This window comes from Teleopsis dalmanni, chromosome X (genome assembly GCF_002237135.1).
Source record: "Teleopsis dalmanni isolate 2A chromosome X, ASM223713v2, whole genome shotgun sequence".
NCBI classification, from domain to species: domain Eukaryota; kingdom Metazoa; phylum Arthropoda; class Insecta; order Diptera; family Diopsidae; genus Teleopsis; species Teleopsis dalmanni.
This window is the reverse complement of record NC_051848.1, coordinates 100,780,849-100,795,970: the sequence shown is the minus strand read 5'-3', so window position 1 is coordinate 100,795,970 and position 15,122 is coordinate 100,780,849. Positions and strand designations below refer to the sequence as shown.

At 30.0% G+C, this 15,122-nt stretch overlaps 1 protein-coding gene across 2 annotated transcripts; it reads left to right on the top strand.

Moving 5' to 3' along the window:
- The first annotated feature begins 1,732 nt into the window (after positions 1-1,732).
- Positions 1,733-12,026, top strand: LOC119687817 (protein aubergine-like). 2 transcript variants are annotated; one of them, XM_038102320.1, is made up of 13 exons: positions 1,733-1,851; positions 1,996-2,152; positions 2,253-2,381; positions 2,458-2,484; positions 2,565-2,585; positions 2,691-3,184; positions 7,466-7,658; positions 7,719-7,846; positions 9,551-9,705; positions 9,775-9,872; positions 9,933-10,164; positions 10,898-11,008; positions 11,070-12,026. In XM_038102320.1, the coding sequence occupies exons 1-13, from the start codon at positions 1,750-1,752 to the stop codon at positions 11,971-11,973; spliced, it is 2,751 nt and encodes a 916-aa protein (XP_037958248.1). In that variant the 5' UTR covers positions 1,733-1,749; the 3' UTR covers positions 11,974-12,026. The 2 variants fall into 2 exon arrangements, with proteins under 2 accessions (XP_037958248.1, XP_037958247.1); XM_038102319.1 differs by having other exon boundaries at positions 9,775-10,164.
- The last annotated feature ends 3,096 nt before the right edge of the window (positions 12,027-15,122 follow it).

Genomic DNA, 15,122 nt, shown 5'->3' with positions numbered 1-15,122 from the left:
AAAAGATTTGTTATATTTAAAGACTAGCTTCCTGGTCAGTTTTTATGTTGTCATATATTTATAAAGTAATTCGTTCGATTTAGAGAATTAAAGAAAATACAAATTTATTTTTATTAAATTTTAATTATTATTTTAATGAACACTGTACACCGTTGTCAAGTTATCGGTTAATAAGCATTTCAATTGGATGTTAGTACTTAGTACTAGGCTAAAAATTGTGCAATTTTATTAAACCAGCAATTTCTTTTTTTAAAAATTATTACAACACAAAAACTTACCAACATATTATATAACATTTAAAATAATGTTTTTTTTTTTGCATTTTGATTATATTTTTATTCTTAATAGCTATACGCGCTGTATTTCTTTTTTCACAAATTCTCTAATAATAAATTGTGGCTTGATTATATTATAGTTCAACGTTTATTTAAAATACTATTTTTAATATACAATATACGCAATGTATATATACATATTCTTATATAAATTTATGTACCATAAATTACAATTATTTTCTTTTAAAGTGTATTTTTATATTTCTCTTTATATAATATTTATACATAAATTTCTTGTATATTCATTACTTATATATATAATTTTTATTTATAAATTACATTAAATTATTTGTATATTGATACAATTCTTGTGATAATTTTTACAAACTTACCCACTTTTTCTAGAAAAAATAAAAAGTATCTAAAATTCTGTTCATAATTGTTTTGTTTTTGGTTCTGACTTTATTATTATCGTATAAAATTGTGCTATCCAACTTTTTCTTAGATTTTATTGCAGATATAAATCTCAATAGATTTACAAAATTTGTTTCCATAAAAACCAATAGTATATTTTTTACAGTTAAACATAAATATTAGTAAATTCAAAATCCTAGGCTTTCAAGTTATTTCTAATTAGTGCCACTGATCTTAACTTGGATTTGACAATTCGATTTTGAATTTTGAATTTTTTCTACTTCACCCAGTATACCCTGAGGATTTTATTAATAAGTCTTTATATTTTGTTAATAAAAATTCATATTGCATTTTGCATTAATTGTGACTGAAAAATATATTTTAATAAATATCTTTTTATTGGTTAATTGTTTATTAGCATAAAATTAGCAAATATTTTAATCAAGTTTGTTATAACTATTAATAATAGTATTGGAATATCAAATTTAAGATAATTAAGATTGGAAAAAATTATAATGTGCTGAAGTTAAGGTTATGACGACGACGGTGCTTATAGAAATCCACCTATTCCTATTGACCCATTGTGTTACCGTACCAAAATTGGAGAGTTTTGAATAATCCATTTTTAATTCAAATTTAAATTTTTGCCATCCTTATATGTACAATTATACTCGTATATTATTTTTGTGTTGATTTTTCAATATAATAGCAAACATATGAAATAATTAAAATTTATTTTTTTATTTTATAATATGTTATAATTGAAAAATTTACTATAATATTAAACAATTAACCAAAAAATTAAGTATAAAATTAAAACATTTTAGTATAAAACATATATATTCATTATATTAAAATAAATATACATATATGTAATATTATTGTAGATTGAATCCTTTCTAAATATCCTAAATCTAATCCATCCTCATCACATCACATTTTCTCTCATTCAATTATTTTGTTGATAATAGTTTTAAAAGAAGTAAAACGTAAATTTGTAAATATCATTTATTTAAAAAATAAATATTTTCTTCTTTTTAATATAGGTATATACTGTATAATGTCTCTTCAACCAAGCGTAAGACCACGTGTTCGTGTTCCTTCACCTCAACTTATGGGAAAAGTTGGTATTCGTCCTGTCATGACGTTTACGGGTCCCAGGGTTAGTATATCATTATTACTTTTGAACAGTTTCAAAAAAATAAATCAAAAAATATATATAATAAAAATATTTTATTATAAAAATATATTTAATAAATAAAACCTAATAAATATAAACCACAATAATTATCAAATTTTATTATAGATGTCTTTTCGACCAAGGATTCCACCTTCTGTTAACGTTGTTAATAGACCATCGGTAATTGCTGATACCTTTAAGCCACGCGGCGGTTCAATTTCTGTTCGTCCAAGGGCAATATTAGCATCACCCCAGGCTGCAAAGCCTGATTCTAATGATTCTGGTATTAAGACACGATATATGTTATTTATTTTTAGTACATTTATTTCAACCAAGTAAAAATAAGTATTAAATATATTCTAATTTTTATTTTTCTATATAAGTACCAAATTTGATTCGTCGTATTTTAATATCTCCACCTATTCCGCACTCGCCTTCAAATTTGTCGTCATTTTCGTCAACTTCAACTTCATCATCTAGTTGTACTCAAATTGAAAACTCCATAGCTAATCGTAATGTTTTTTTTTAACTTTTTTGTATTTAGTTTTTAGAAAATTAATAAAATATTTTTTTTATTATTTACTATAGTTGGTGTTGTTGCTGCTAAGCCGAGAGGTAATTTTGAAATAAATATGTTTTTAAGTTAAACACTTTACCAATTATTTCTTAAATTTTTTCTTTCAAAATAATTCTAGGCAAAGGGCATGGAGGACGTGGTATTTATAATATTTTATAAGAATATAAATAAAATACAAAATACTATATATAACATAATTTTTTTGTTTAATACATAATTTTGTTTGTTTTTTGTTTCTAATTAGGTGGACGTAATCGTGGTGGCCCGCATACACCGTTGTTGGATTCCTTGTTTACACGGCCACAAACTTGTGTTTCCAAAATGGGTGAAACTGGACGCCATGTTACTGTTGATACGAACTATTTCAAGATCTTAAAGAAACCCGAATGGAACATTTATCAATATAGAGTAGATTTTGTACCGGAAATAGATATGAGCTTTGTTCGTCGTACATTAATTCTCCAACATAAAGCAAAACTTGGTGGATATATATTTGATGGGACAATGCTTTTTACTACTAATGATTTAAGAGGCACTAAAAAGGGTCATTATCATGAATTCCATCTAACGTCTGAGTATCGTGATGGAAAGACAGTGCTTATTAAAATTAAACATGTTGGTATTGTCGATGCAAATGAGGCTCAACTGTTCCAAGTATTGAATTTAATCTTACGTCAATCAATGGGTGGACTGGATTTACAACAAATAGCTCGTCACTTTTTTGATCCTTATGCTAAGGTAAATGTGAATACAATTTTTTTTTTATTTAATAATGCTGAAAATAGCTCGTCCACCACCAATTATGGTCTCTGAAGATTATAAATACTCAGAACTGCAAGCTGTTGTAAAAAGTAACTGCAAGAAAGATTAATTAAGCTCCTCAATAGCGGTACTTATAAAATCAGTACATTTGAAATAGGCGACTACAGAGCTATTACAAAAGTGCTGTCTTCAAAAAAAGCTGCCTGGTATTCGTATGAAAACAAGCATCTCCGACCATTAAAGGTTATTGCAAAAAATCTTCCTCATTCATGTGACCCAGTCGATATCGTATTCGATCTGAAACAACAAGGTTTTAAAATCGTGAACGCGGTCAACAAATGGAAATCACATTCAAAGATTCCACTTAATATGTTCATGCTTACATTTGAGGCGACAGAGGATATAAAAAAAATATATAACATTAAAGCTATTTTAAACTGTGTTGTTAAAATTGAACCAATAAAGCACTCAAAGCAAATACCACAGTGTAAAATATGCCAAGCGTATGGTCACACACAAAATTATTGCGGCAAATCAGCCCGGTGTGTTAAATGTGCTGGCAGTCACAGTACTGCAGAATGCAACAAACCTGATCAGCACCAACCAAAATGTTGCAACTGCGGTGAGGGACACCCGGCCAATTACAGAGGTTGTATAGTAGCCAAAGAACTTCAAAAATTGAGAAACAAAAAAATTGGTGAACAAAACAAAGGTAAACAGCGTAATCATATATCGGCTGAAAACCAACCTGAAAATAATCAAACTAATGTTCTAAATAAAAACCCAAAATCGCTGAATAATAAAAAAACATATTCGGATGTAGTTCAATCCAACACTGAGGACGATGGTAATTACAAAATACTAACACAAATACTGGAAAAAATCACTACTCAAGAAAACTTTTATAAAGCATTGGACAAACGCTTGACTAGGCTAGAGCAAAAACTCAACAAAACAAATAATGCTTAGTTATATAAAAATAATGCTATGGAACTCGAACGGTCTTCTACAACACCTTAGAGAGCTTGAAACAGTCCTATCAGTCAAAGATGTTGATGTTTGCTTAATTAGCGAAACTCATTTTACTAACCAAACATATGTTAAACTAAAGAATTACGAAGTATATAGCGCAGTCCATCCTAGTAATTGCGCTCGCGGAGGAAGTGCTATTTTAATTAAAAAATCATTAAAACATTACGAGTCTACAAAAATATCCAAAGAGGAATTCCAGGCAATAACTGTTGTCCTTGACTTACAAAGCAAATTACTACTAACATCGGTATACAGTCCTCCAAGACATTCAATTAAATCCGAACAATACAAAGATCTTATAGAAACTCATAAGCATCGCTTCATTATGGGTGGCGATTTCAACGCTAAACATACGCATTGGGGCTCTCGCTTAATTACAACGAAAGGTAGAGAACTCCTCAAAGCTATACAGCAAACTGGCTGCGAATGCTTGTCATCCGGGAACCCAACCTATTGGCCAACTGACCCAACAAAGGTGCCTGATCTACTCGATTTCTTTATAACCAAGCAAATTTCGTCCTACAATTTAAAAATAACAGATGGAGTAGAACTAAGTTCCGACCATTCCCCTCTCTACATAACCCTCTTCGAATCTGCCTTAATAAATAAAAAATGTCTAAAACTTGAAAATAAATATACAGATTGGAGTTACTTCAGAAGAATCCTTAATGAAAACACCATTGCTTCAAAAGAAATTTGTGAAGAAAATGATCTTGAAAGCGAAATTTTGAACCTTACAAATTTACTACAACATGCGGCATGGTGCAGCACGCCCACATTAAGGAATGCAACCTATCCTCATAAATACCCAAAAGTCATTGTGGATCTTATGCGGGAAAAAAGAAAGATGCGGAAAAAGTGGCAGCAATCCAGATTTCCAGCAGACAAAGCCATTCTTAACAGACTTGCAAAAGAACTCAGCCTAAAAATCAAGCAATTTAAAAATAATCAATTCAACTACTACCTATCTACCTTAAGTAATGATCGTGCTACCAACTATTCTCTCTGGAAATGCACACGAAACCTTAAGCGACCTTTAGTACACAAAGCTCCAATTAAAAATCACGCTAATCAATGGGCTAAAAGCGATGAGGAAAAAGTGGAGGTCTTTTCCGAACACCTGTCAAAAGTGTTTTCCATAGACGAAAACGTTAACAATGCAGTAATCTGCCCTCCTAGGACAGCACATTCATCATGTATTCCACCAACCACCGAGCTTGAGGTAATGATGATTATTAAAAATGAACTTAAGCTAAAAAAACCCCAGGTTATGAATTGATAAGTGCTGAAGTTTTAAAAGAAATTCCTGCAAAATGCCTAGTTAAAATTACGAATATATTTAACGCTATAATACAGATGCGAAGCCTTCCATCCCTGTGGAAAGTATCTGAAATTATCATGGTACATAAGCCAGGAAAGGATATTAATGACGTAAGTGATTACAGACCAATAGCACTTCTGCCTGTACTTTCAAAAATATTTGAAAAAGTCTTACTGAAAAGAATCCTTCCTCTGATTGAAAGTCAAAACATAATACCTTTACATCAGTTTGGTTTTAGGTGCAATCACTCCACCATAGATCAAGTCCATAGGATTACCAATGTAGTAGAAAAAGCTCTTGAGGAAAAAAAATCTGCTCAGCTGTGTTTTTAGATGTGTCGCAGGCTTTCGATAAAGTCTGGCACTCCGGATTGCTTACCAAAGTAAAAAATATTCTCCCAACGGAGTATTATGACATAATCTCCTCTTACTTATCTGATCGTTACTTTCGAGTAAAGCACGGTGATACCTATAGTAAACTGCATAAAATTAACGCTGGAGTTCCGCAAGGTAGTGTCTTGGGTCCTCTCTTATATCTGATTTATACACACGACTTGCCAACGAGTGCAACAACGTTCACAGCAACTTTTGCTGGTGATACTGCAGTCCTTGCAGTTGGAGAAAGCGCAGTAATAGCAGCTAATAATTTGCAAAATAGTATGGACAGTATAATTGCTTGGACAAAAAAATGGAAAATTAATCTGAATAAAGAAAAATCAGTGCATGTAAATTTCACAAATCGAAACATCAGTCATATACCTGTCTACATCGATGAAGCACAAATCCCTCACGCGAATACTGCGAAATACTTGGGTATGACTTTGGACGCTAAACTAAGATGGAGCGAGCACATAAAAAAGAAAAGAAGTGAATTAGATCTTAAATTCAAATCGTTGAAATGGTTAATCGGCAAAAAATCAAAACTATCGCTTTTCAATAAACTTGTATTATACAAACAAATGCTCCAGCCAATCTGGACATATGGAATACAGCTATGGGGTTGCGCAAGCAGAACACAAATTTCCATTATCCAAAGATTCCAAAATTTCATGCTACGGAGTGTAACAAACGCGCCATGGTACGTGAGAAATTCTGACTTACATCGTGACCTTGGAGTGACAACAGTACAGGAAGAAATTCATACCAAAGCCAAATCACACCAAGATAGACTTAGTTGTCACATAAATGCTGAGGCGCATTTACTAGCGACAACTGAGCCAATACGCCGTCTAAAGCGCCGAAAGCCGTGCGATCTTTGGGCTTAAATCATTGAAATATAGTACAATTAATTTATTATTGCGTGGAAACGCCTAATCTATTTAAATTTAAATTGCTTGTTAGTTATCTAATAACTAGTTGCTTTATGTCTTGTTTTGTTTTATTTATTGTTCTTTAAAATCATATATAATAAAAAAAATTTATAAAAAAAAAAAAAAAAAAAAAAAAAAATTTAATAATGCAACTACTAAATATTCTTAGGACTAACAAGAATTTTTAGTTTGATAAATTATAAATGTTTAAGCTAAGGTTTTATTACTTAATGAGATCAAAGGGAGATATTATACGTTTTAATCTCTGTGCTGAGTCAGTTGCGTTGATTAATTGACTAAATGATTACATAAATTATAAAAATTATTGACACGAAGAAAATTAAATCTTTGTGATTAATCCAAGAAGTTTACTTTAAAGTACAATTTTTTAAAAATCAAACTGAAGCAGAATATTTAACATTTATCAAAATCCTTTGCCCAAATTATGAATCAAATTCATTGATTATTCAGACCTATATACTACTACTCTTACTTTGTAATGTTCTCAAATTTATATTAGATATATTCATTTTAAAATAAACATATATCATATATAAATATATATTTATTTCACACCTAATATGTATACTTACAGATTAGCATTGACCCGTATCATATAGAAATCTGGCCAGGTTATATTACATCCATTCGTCAACATGAGCGGGATATTCTTCTCTGCACTGAGATTACACATAAAGTTATGCGCACCGATACTCTTTACACCATACTTCGTCAACTAACGGTCGAAACTAAAGACTATCAAAAAGCTTTTAAGACTGAAGTTATAGGTAAGCAACAGACATAATCTATGTTATACATATGAATACATGGATCTTATTTTATTTTAGGTTCTATTGTGTTGACGGACTATAACAATAAAACTTATCGTATAACTGACGTTGATTTTACGAGTTCTCCTCTATCGACATTTTCATTGAAAGATACAAAAGTTTCATTTGCTGAATATTTTAAATCGGTAAGTTTAGGTTTCACATATATACAATTATTACTATAAATAAAACCAATTATTATTATGTACAATAATAAAACAAATTGGGAACAAATAGTTCCCATTCTTTTAATAATTTATTATAATCCGTTTTAGCAATTTATCAGTAGTTAAGTAGTACAAGTATTATAGTACGACTATTATTAACAACTATTGCGATTATTATAACAGTAGGAAGCTGATAGCTATAAATTAAAAAATTTAGTAAGAGTTCATATTCTGATTTAAATAAGGCTAAAATAGTTCTTTGCACCCTTTACAATTGTATAACGATCCTATGCTTCTCACAGGAGTTAAAATTTATATATATAATTTATATATATAATTTACATATGTAATTCATATGCTTAATTTATATATATAATTTATATATATTCAATTGTATTACATTGAATAGTATAATATAATAATATAAATCATAATGTAGTTTGATAGTGTACATTATTAGAAGACATAACTATTTTATGTAGGTATCCAAAGGAACAAAACTTACCATATTTACAATTTTTAAAACTCTCCTTTGAGCACAACAAACTTTTCTATCACATACGTCCTACGTCCAAAAGAACCGAGGTGCTTTTCGGGATGTTTTTTCAATTACCACGCCACCAAAAACCAGCACCAGAGGTTGAAATTGAAGATCCAATCCTTGCTTTATGGACTCTTTCAAACAAATTATCCTTCCAGCTAAGTTAAGTTTAGAGTTGAGTATGAGACCCAGATATTCTTGTTTAAGCTATTTTTATCTTGGTTAAGAAAAAGAAAGAAATTATAGGCCTACTAGTAAAGAGTATTAACTCATTTTTATGTTGAGTTAGTTATAAAACCATATTCACCATATCATTTTTTTTAGTGACTGACAAAGAGTTAATAATATTAGATAGTAACTGTGAAAATTTGTTCAATGCGTTGAAAATTTGTTCAATGCGTCACATAAAAAAGTTATAGCTCTGCATCCAAATTATTTCAACATTATTATTTTATCATCATTGATTGTCATTATTACTATTAATTATCATCATTTTTATTATTAATGATCATTATCACCGATTATCATTTTTATTATTAATATTCATTATCACTGATTATCATTACTATTATTATTAATTAACATGATCACTTATTATCGTTTTTATTATTATTATTTATTATTATTATCATTTTTATTAATAATATTTGTTAATATTTTTGTTATTAATTACCAATATTAATAATTATCTTTCCTATTATTATTATTGTTAATATTATTATTATTAATTAATATTATTAATTATTATTATTATTATTAATAATTATTATTATTAATTATTAATATTATTATTAATTATTATTATTATTAATTATTATTATTATTAATTATTATTATTATTAATTATTATTATTATTAAGTATTGTTATTATTATTATTATTATTATTATTATTATTATTATTATTATTATTATTATTATTATTATTATTAAGTATTGTTGTTCTTATTATTAATTATCATTATTATTACTATTATTATTCATTATATATTTCATCACTATTCTCATTATTAATTAAACAAATAAATGATGTATTATAATGTTCGAATTGTGAAAGATACTCTAATATAAAAGATTTTAGATATATATACATATTTCTAGTACATATACTAATGCACCTTTGAAATGTTCCAATATTTGTAGCGTTATAATCTAATCATAACCGACTCCAGTCAACCAATGTTAATATCGAAACCAACCAATAAGCATATACGTGGTGGTCAAGAAGAATTTATCTCATTGATTCCTGAGTTCACGCGTGCAACTGGTATAACTGATCATATGAGAACAAATATTCGGTAAGTAATATTTTTTCTGTTATAACAACAGATGAACTGTTAACATATGCCTTTGGTATTTTATTTTAGTTTCATGAAATCGATGAGCGATCATACTCGGCTCAATCCGGAAATGAGACTTCAACGCTTGAGAAATTTCAACGAACGTCTCAATTCTTCTGCTAAAAGTACAGAGGTTCTTAAAGAGTGGAATATGAAATTGGATAATGATTTACTTAAAATTCCAGCACGTATTTTACCCTGTGAAAAAATCTTACTAGGTCATGGTGTTCGGTATATATGTGATGAGAAAGCTAACTGGACCCGCGAGTTCCGAAACTGTTCAATGTTTTGTAATGCCGAAATTAGTCGTTGGCAAGTAATCCTCCCATCACGTTGTTGTCGTGAAACTCAATTGTTTGTTCAAATGTGTATTAAAGTAGCAAGAAATATGAGTTTAGTACTGGCCACACCAAAATAGTAAGTACTTATAAATAACTATAAATTATATCATTTAATATTAAAGACGAAAAGGTATTAATATTTTTATATACATTGAATTTATTTATTGAATGTTTTTGCTTAAAGACTAACAATAAGTATTTGAACCTTAAAACTACTTATATATATGTTTATCAAGTCAATTGATTCCTTGTCAGTAATATTGCAGGAAACTGCAATGTTTAGTTTAGTTGTATTTGTGAAGGGAATGAACATTGTCACTTGTTTGAGAATTTTTTAAGAGGACTCTAAATATGACGACAAGCTTGAATAACCTAATATGCGATTTTTCCGAATGTTGTGGGCCTGAAACGGGCGGCAGTAAAATTTGTTCTGTTGCTTCTACAACAGTTCAAGAAAAACTTACTCTTGCTTTATTACCCAAGCCATTCTAACATTCTTGTCTCCATTCATGGCACTTTATAACTTAAAAACCGTTTAACAATGTACTTCAATAAAGTATGGAATGAAATAAAGAAATTAAGATAAATACGAGATCATATCTCATAACTTTAACAATTCGACGCCTGTCATTAAATATACTTGACGTTATGGAAAATCAGAATATTCACCTTCAGAGTGTAATTTAAACTTTATTAAATGCACCTGCTCAGTGCGCATTAATAGTTTAACAAGAAATTGTCTTAGAAATAATTAATTAGAAATAATTAACCTTAAATTTATTTGCTTTGTTTGTTTTTAACTTATATAGCATTGAAATGGATGACGATCGTAACAACTCTTATACAACTGCAGTGGAAATGGCAACCTCAGAGGATCCTCAAATTTTAATGATTGTTATTCAACAACCCAACGAGGAAAAGTAAATATATACGAATAATATACATATATCTATATAATTTCATTATTATAATATGTTCCAGGTACTCTGTCATTAAAAAGAAGTGTTGCATCGATCGACCTGTAGCTTCACAAGTTGTTACTATGAAAATGATAGCACCTACTTCAGAAAAAAGTGCAGGTTTAATGTCAATCGCTACTAAAGTTGTCATACAAATGAACGCCAAACTACGTGGTATACCATGGATGATTGATCTACCACTCAAAGGTCTAATGACAATTGGATTTGATGTTTGTCATTCTTCTAAGGATAAGAATACCTCATATAGCGCCCTTGTTGCCACAATGGATGTCCGCAGTTCATCAAGATATTTTTCGGCTGTTAGTAAGCACCAAAAATTTCAAGAGCTTTCAAATGATATTATACTGCATTTCACATTCGCTTTGAGAGCATATAGAAATGAACACGGATCTTTGCCTGAACGCATTTTATTTTATCGTGATGGTGTCGGCGATGGTCAACTGCATCAAGTAGTAAATACTGAGCTTAACCATTTACGAATCAAGGCACAAGAAATCTATGAAGCGGCTGGAAAACATGAAATTGGACCACGTTTAGCTTTCATAGTTGTTTCCAAACGTTTAAATACTCGCTACTTTTTCAGCAATAATAATCCACCACCAGGAACAGTCGTTGATGATGTTATAACATTGCCGGAACGTTATGATTTCTTCATAGTTTCGCAAAGTGTGCGTCAGGGTACGGTTTCTCCTACGAGTTATAATGTAATTTATGATACCATGGGTCTCACACCAGATCGTATACAAATGCTCACATACAAAATGACGCACATGTACTATAACTACACAGGTACCTGTCGTGTCCCGGCTGTTTGTCAGTATGCGCATAAGTTAGCTTATTTAGTTGCTGAAAGCATACATTGTCCACCCTCTCAATTACATGAAAGAAATTTATACTTTTTGTAAAAGTATCTTAATTTTTAATTTCTTTCACATTTTATTATTTCACATTTAATTAGATCCTTAATTATACGATTATATAATTAATTCCATGATTATATAATTAATTACGCGATTATTGAATTAATTACATAAATATGTAATTAATTACTTAAATTTAATATAATAAAATTACATAACACACATTTAATTACATTATTAATTACACAAATTATTACTTAATTCATTACACAATTGAAGATTAAATTTAACTTACGTGGTTAAGTATAAAAACGGACTTCATTTCAGATTTCATCAAATTATCAATAATAATTTAATGAAATTTGCATTGAGTTTTATTAACTTAGTATAAAGTATAAAGTATAATATCGGTTTTAATTATTCAATAGTTGCAATGTATTATGGCAATAGTTAACTATACCAATGGTCGAGAACTACAGTACATGTTTACTACAGTGTAGTTTAGTAGTTCCGCCCACTGGTGTTACACAAAGTTTTACACTTACGCCCATGTGTCATTCAGCTCAGCTGTTTTGTTTGAGGAGAAAACCGACCGACGCATTTTTTTTCTGCCCTGACCTACTAAACATTTTGCAAATTCAAATACAAATATTAAAATTTTGTAATTTTAATATTATTAATATTATTGTTATTAACAATTATGAACGTTGATAAAACTTGTTTAAAATATTTATGTAAAAATAATGAGAAATTCTTATAAATTTTTCTAGAATATCTCAATATTTATGGTATAACTAAAGCTGTAAAATATTCACAATGTATTTAACAAATGTAACAAATGTAACAAATGTAACAAATGTTAAGTAACTACAAATAAAACATAAATTTTTAAACAAATTTAACATTTTTTATTAATAATAATAATAGTGTCTTTAATAAGGAGACTATTAGAAAATGCTTAATGTTGGTGGATAAATCTTGTAGCTTGTATTTAACCTTTACAGTTCATCCAATTCTTTTACCTTGGGCTGCTTGTTTAGCGGGAGGGATAGTTAGCTATTTTGTTGCCTTCATTTCCTTTACGTTCCTAAAATTTACCACAAGGGGTCCCAGTTTATTAAGCTGGTAAGACCTACTTAACTGTCAGATATTATATAGATTGTCAATCTATTTGTCTGTATTTTCAGATTTCAGTTGAAAGTCAATTTTGATCATTCTGTATACCAGATTTGCAAACTATCATTTATAAAATTCATTTTTGCTGCCCTATTTTCTTAATTGAAAATAGGGGTATTCACTCTCTCTTGTAAACTCATTGCAGGGAGCACGAAATGCAAGAATGCTATGTAAAAACTGCAAGACTGCGAGAACACCTCTGTTGCAGAATTGTATCATCAAAATGAATCAGCTGTTTTTGCAGTCGATTCACATTGAGCAAAGAAAAATAAAAGTATAACAATGCCGCGAACAAGTGAAATACAAAAATGTATAGATTTTTTAATTGAAAATAGTACTTTTAATATTCTGATTGAAGGTATTAACATGTTGTTAATGTAGTTTTCACTACTATATAGTTTCTATTTGTTAGATGATGCAAATTACTGGGAAGTGATGGAGCAATTAAATGAAGACCTTTTGTTTACTTTAGTAAACCATCACAGAAATCACCAACCCGTACCAAAATCTATTCAATGGAGATCTACCATTCTTCAAGAATTTGATGAAGGCCGTTTTTGTCAGATGCTTACAGTAAATTGGAACGTATTTTCCTTAATAGTCTCACTAATAAACTATTAAGGATTGCTATTGTTTTATATCGTTTGGGTTCATCAGGCGAAAATGCGGCTATTCGTAAAGTCGCTACATTATTTGTTGTTGGGGATATATGTAATAATAATATAATATAAAAATAATTAGTATAATAAAAATATAACTAATTCTTAATTTATTATTGTTATTTGTTATATTTTTTATCGAGGGCGGTAGTGGGGCTTTGCACAGCAGAACGCACGACTTTCAGTGCAGAGCTGGATGATGTGTTGTCTGCAGACGATTCAATAAAAAAAACTTCGTTGCCTAGCGCAGAACTAGTTGGTGGCTATGGCAATGTTTCCGTACAAAATTAGACATGCGTCCAAACACTTCATTCAATAGTTCAAAATGTGAACAAATTTTCGTAAGTTTCGCTGAAATTGATATGTAAATAAATAAATTAATTCACAAATGTATATGTATATAATATTATATTTGTGAAAACTTAATTAATGGTCACATCGATTTAAATTATTGAACGAAACGCATGTATATATCACAGCCATAGATTAACATATCTCGAAATTTTACTAACAGTCAATTCAAATTTAAAAATGAGAAGCAACAAATGACAAAACAGCTGATTTCCGCCATTTCTGGTTTGTTGCAAGCAAATATACATAGGTTTCAGCATTGGAAGATTGCACGCAATTGCACGAAATTTTGTGCGTGTATTTTGTTGTTGTTATTTGCATTCTCGTACAATCTGTGCATTTCGTGCACCTTGCAATGAGTTTGCAAGAGAGAGTGAATACCCCTAATGTTAATTTTAAGCTTTTTACAAAATTCATTTTTTTGGAATATGATCAAGTATCTTAAGGTACGGTATATTATCAAATACTATATACTTTATAGTGGCCTAACTATAAAGTATACTAAGAAAGTGCTCCGGCTAGAAAGGTATTTGATTCGGTACCCGCAGGTGGAAAACGCGGCAGAGGACGTCCGCATCTTCGGTGGAAGGACCAGGTGACCAACGATTTGGGGGCGCTCGGTACTACCAACTGGCGTCAGAAGGCAACTAACCGGGCTGACTGGCGGAGGCTACTCGACGCGACCAAGGACGACACACGTCTGTAATGGCCAACCAAGTAAGTAAGTAACGTATACTCCTAAATATTTATTGTCCTGCTCAACATGTAACGACAAGTTTTGCTTGTTCTTTTGCTGGGGTAAACTCATCGGTTTGTCCTGGATCGTGACAACAAATTTTTACGAAATAAGGGACATAAACGTATTCACGCCTATAAGGAAAGGAACATAAACGTATTCACGCCTATAAAATTTAGTCGGAAATACATAAACGTATTCACGCTTATGTGGAATTTGGTTGGAAGTACATAAACGTATTCACGCTTACTCGAGGTTTACCTCCAACCGCT

Bases quoted from the DNA above. Each gene is read 5' to 3' on its own strand.
- LOC119687817 (XM_038102319.1), top strand. From the start codon at position 1,750: ATGTCTCTTCAACCAAGCGTAAGACCACGTGTTCGTGTTCCTTCACCT. The intron at 1,852-1,995 runs GTTAGTATATCA...ATTTTATTATAG, and splicing joins TGACGTTTACGGGTCCCAGG to ATGTCTTTTCGACCAAGGAT. The intron at 2,586-2,690 runs GTATTTATAATA...GTTTCTAATTAG, and splicing joins CAAAGGGCATGGAGGACGTG to GTGGACGTAATCGTGGTGGC.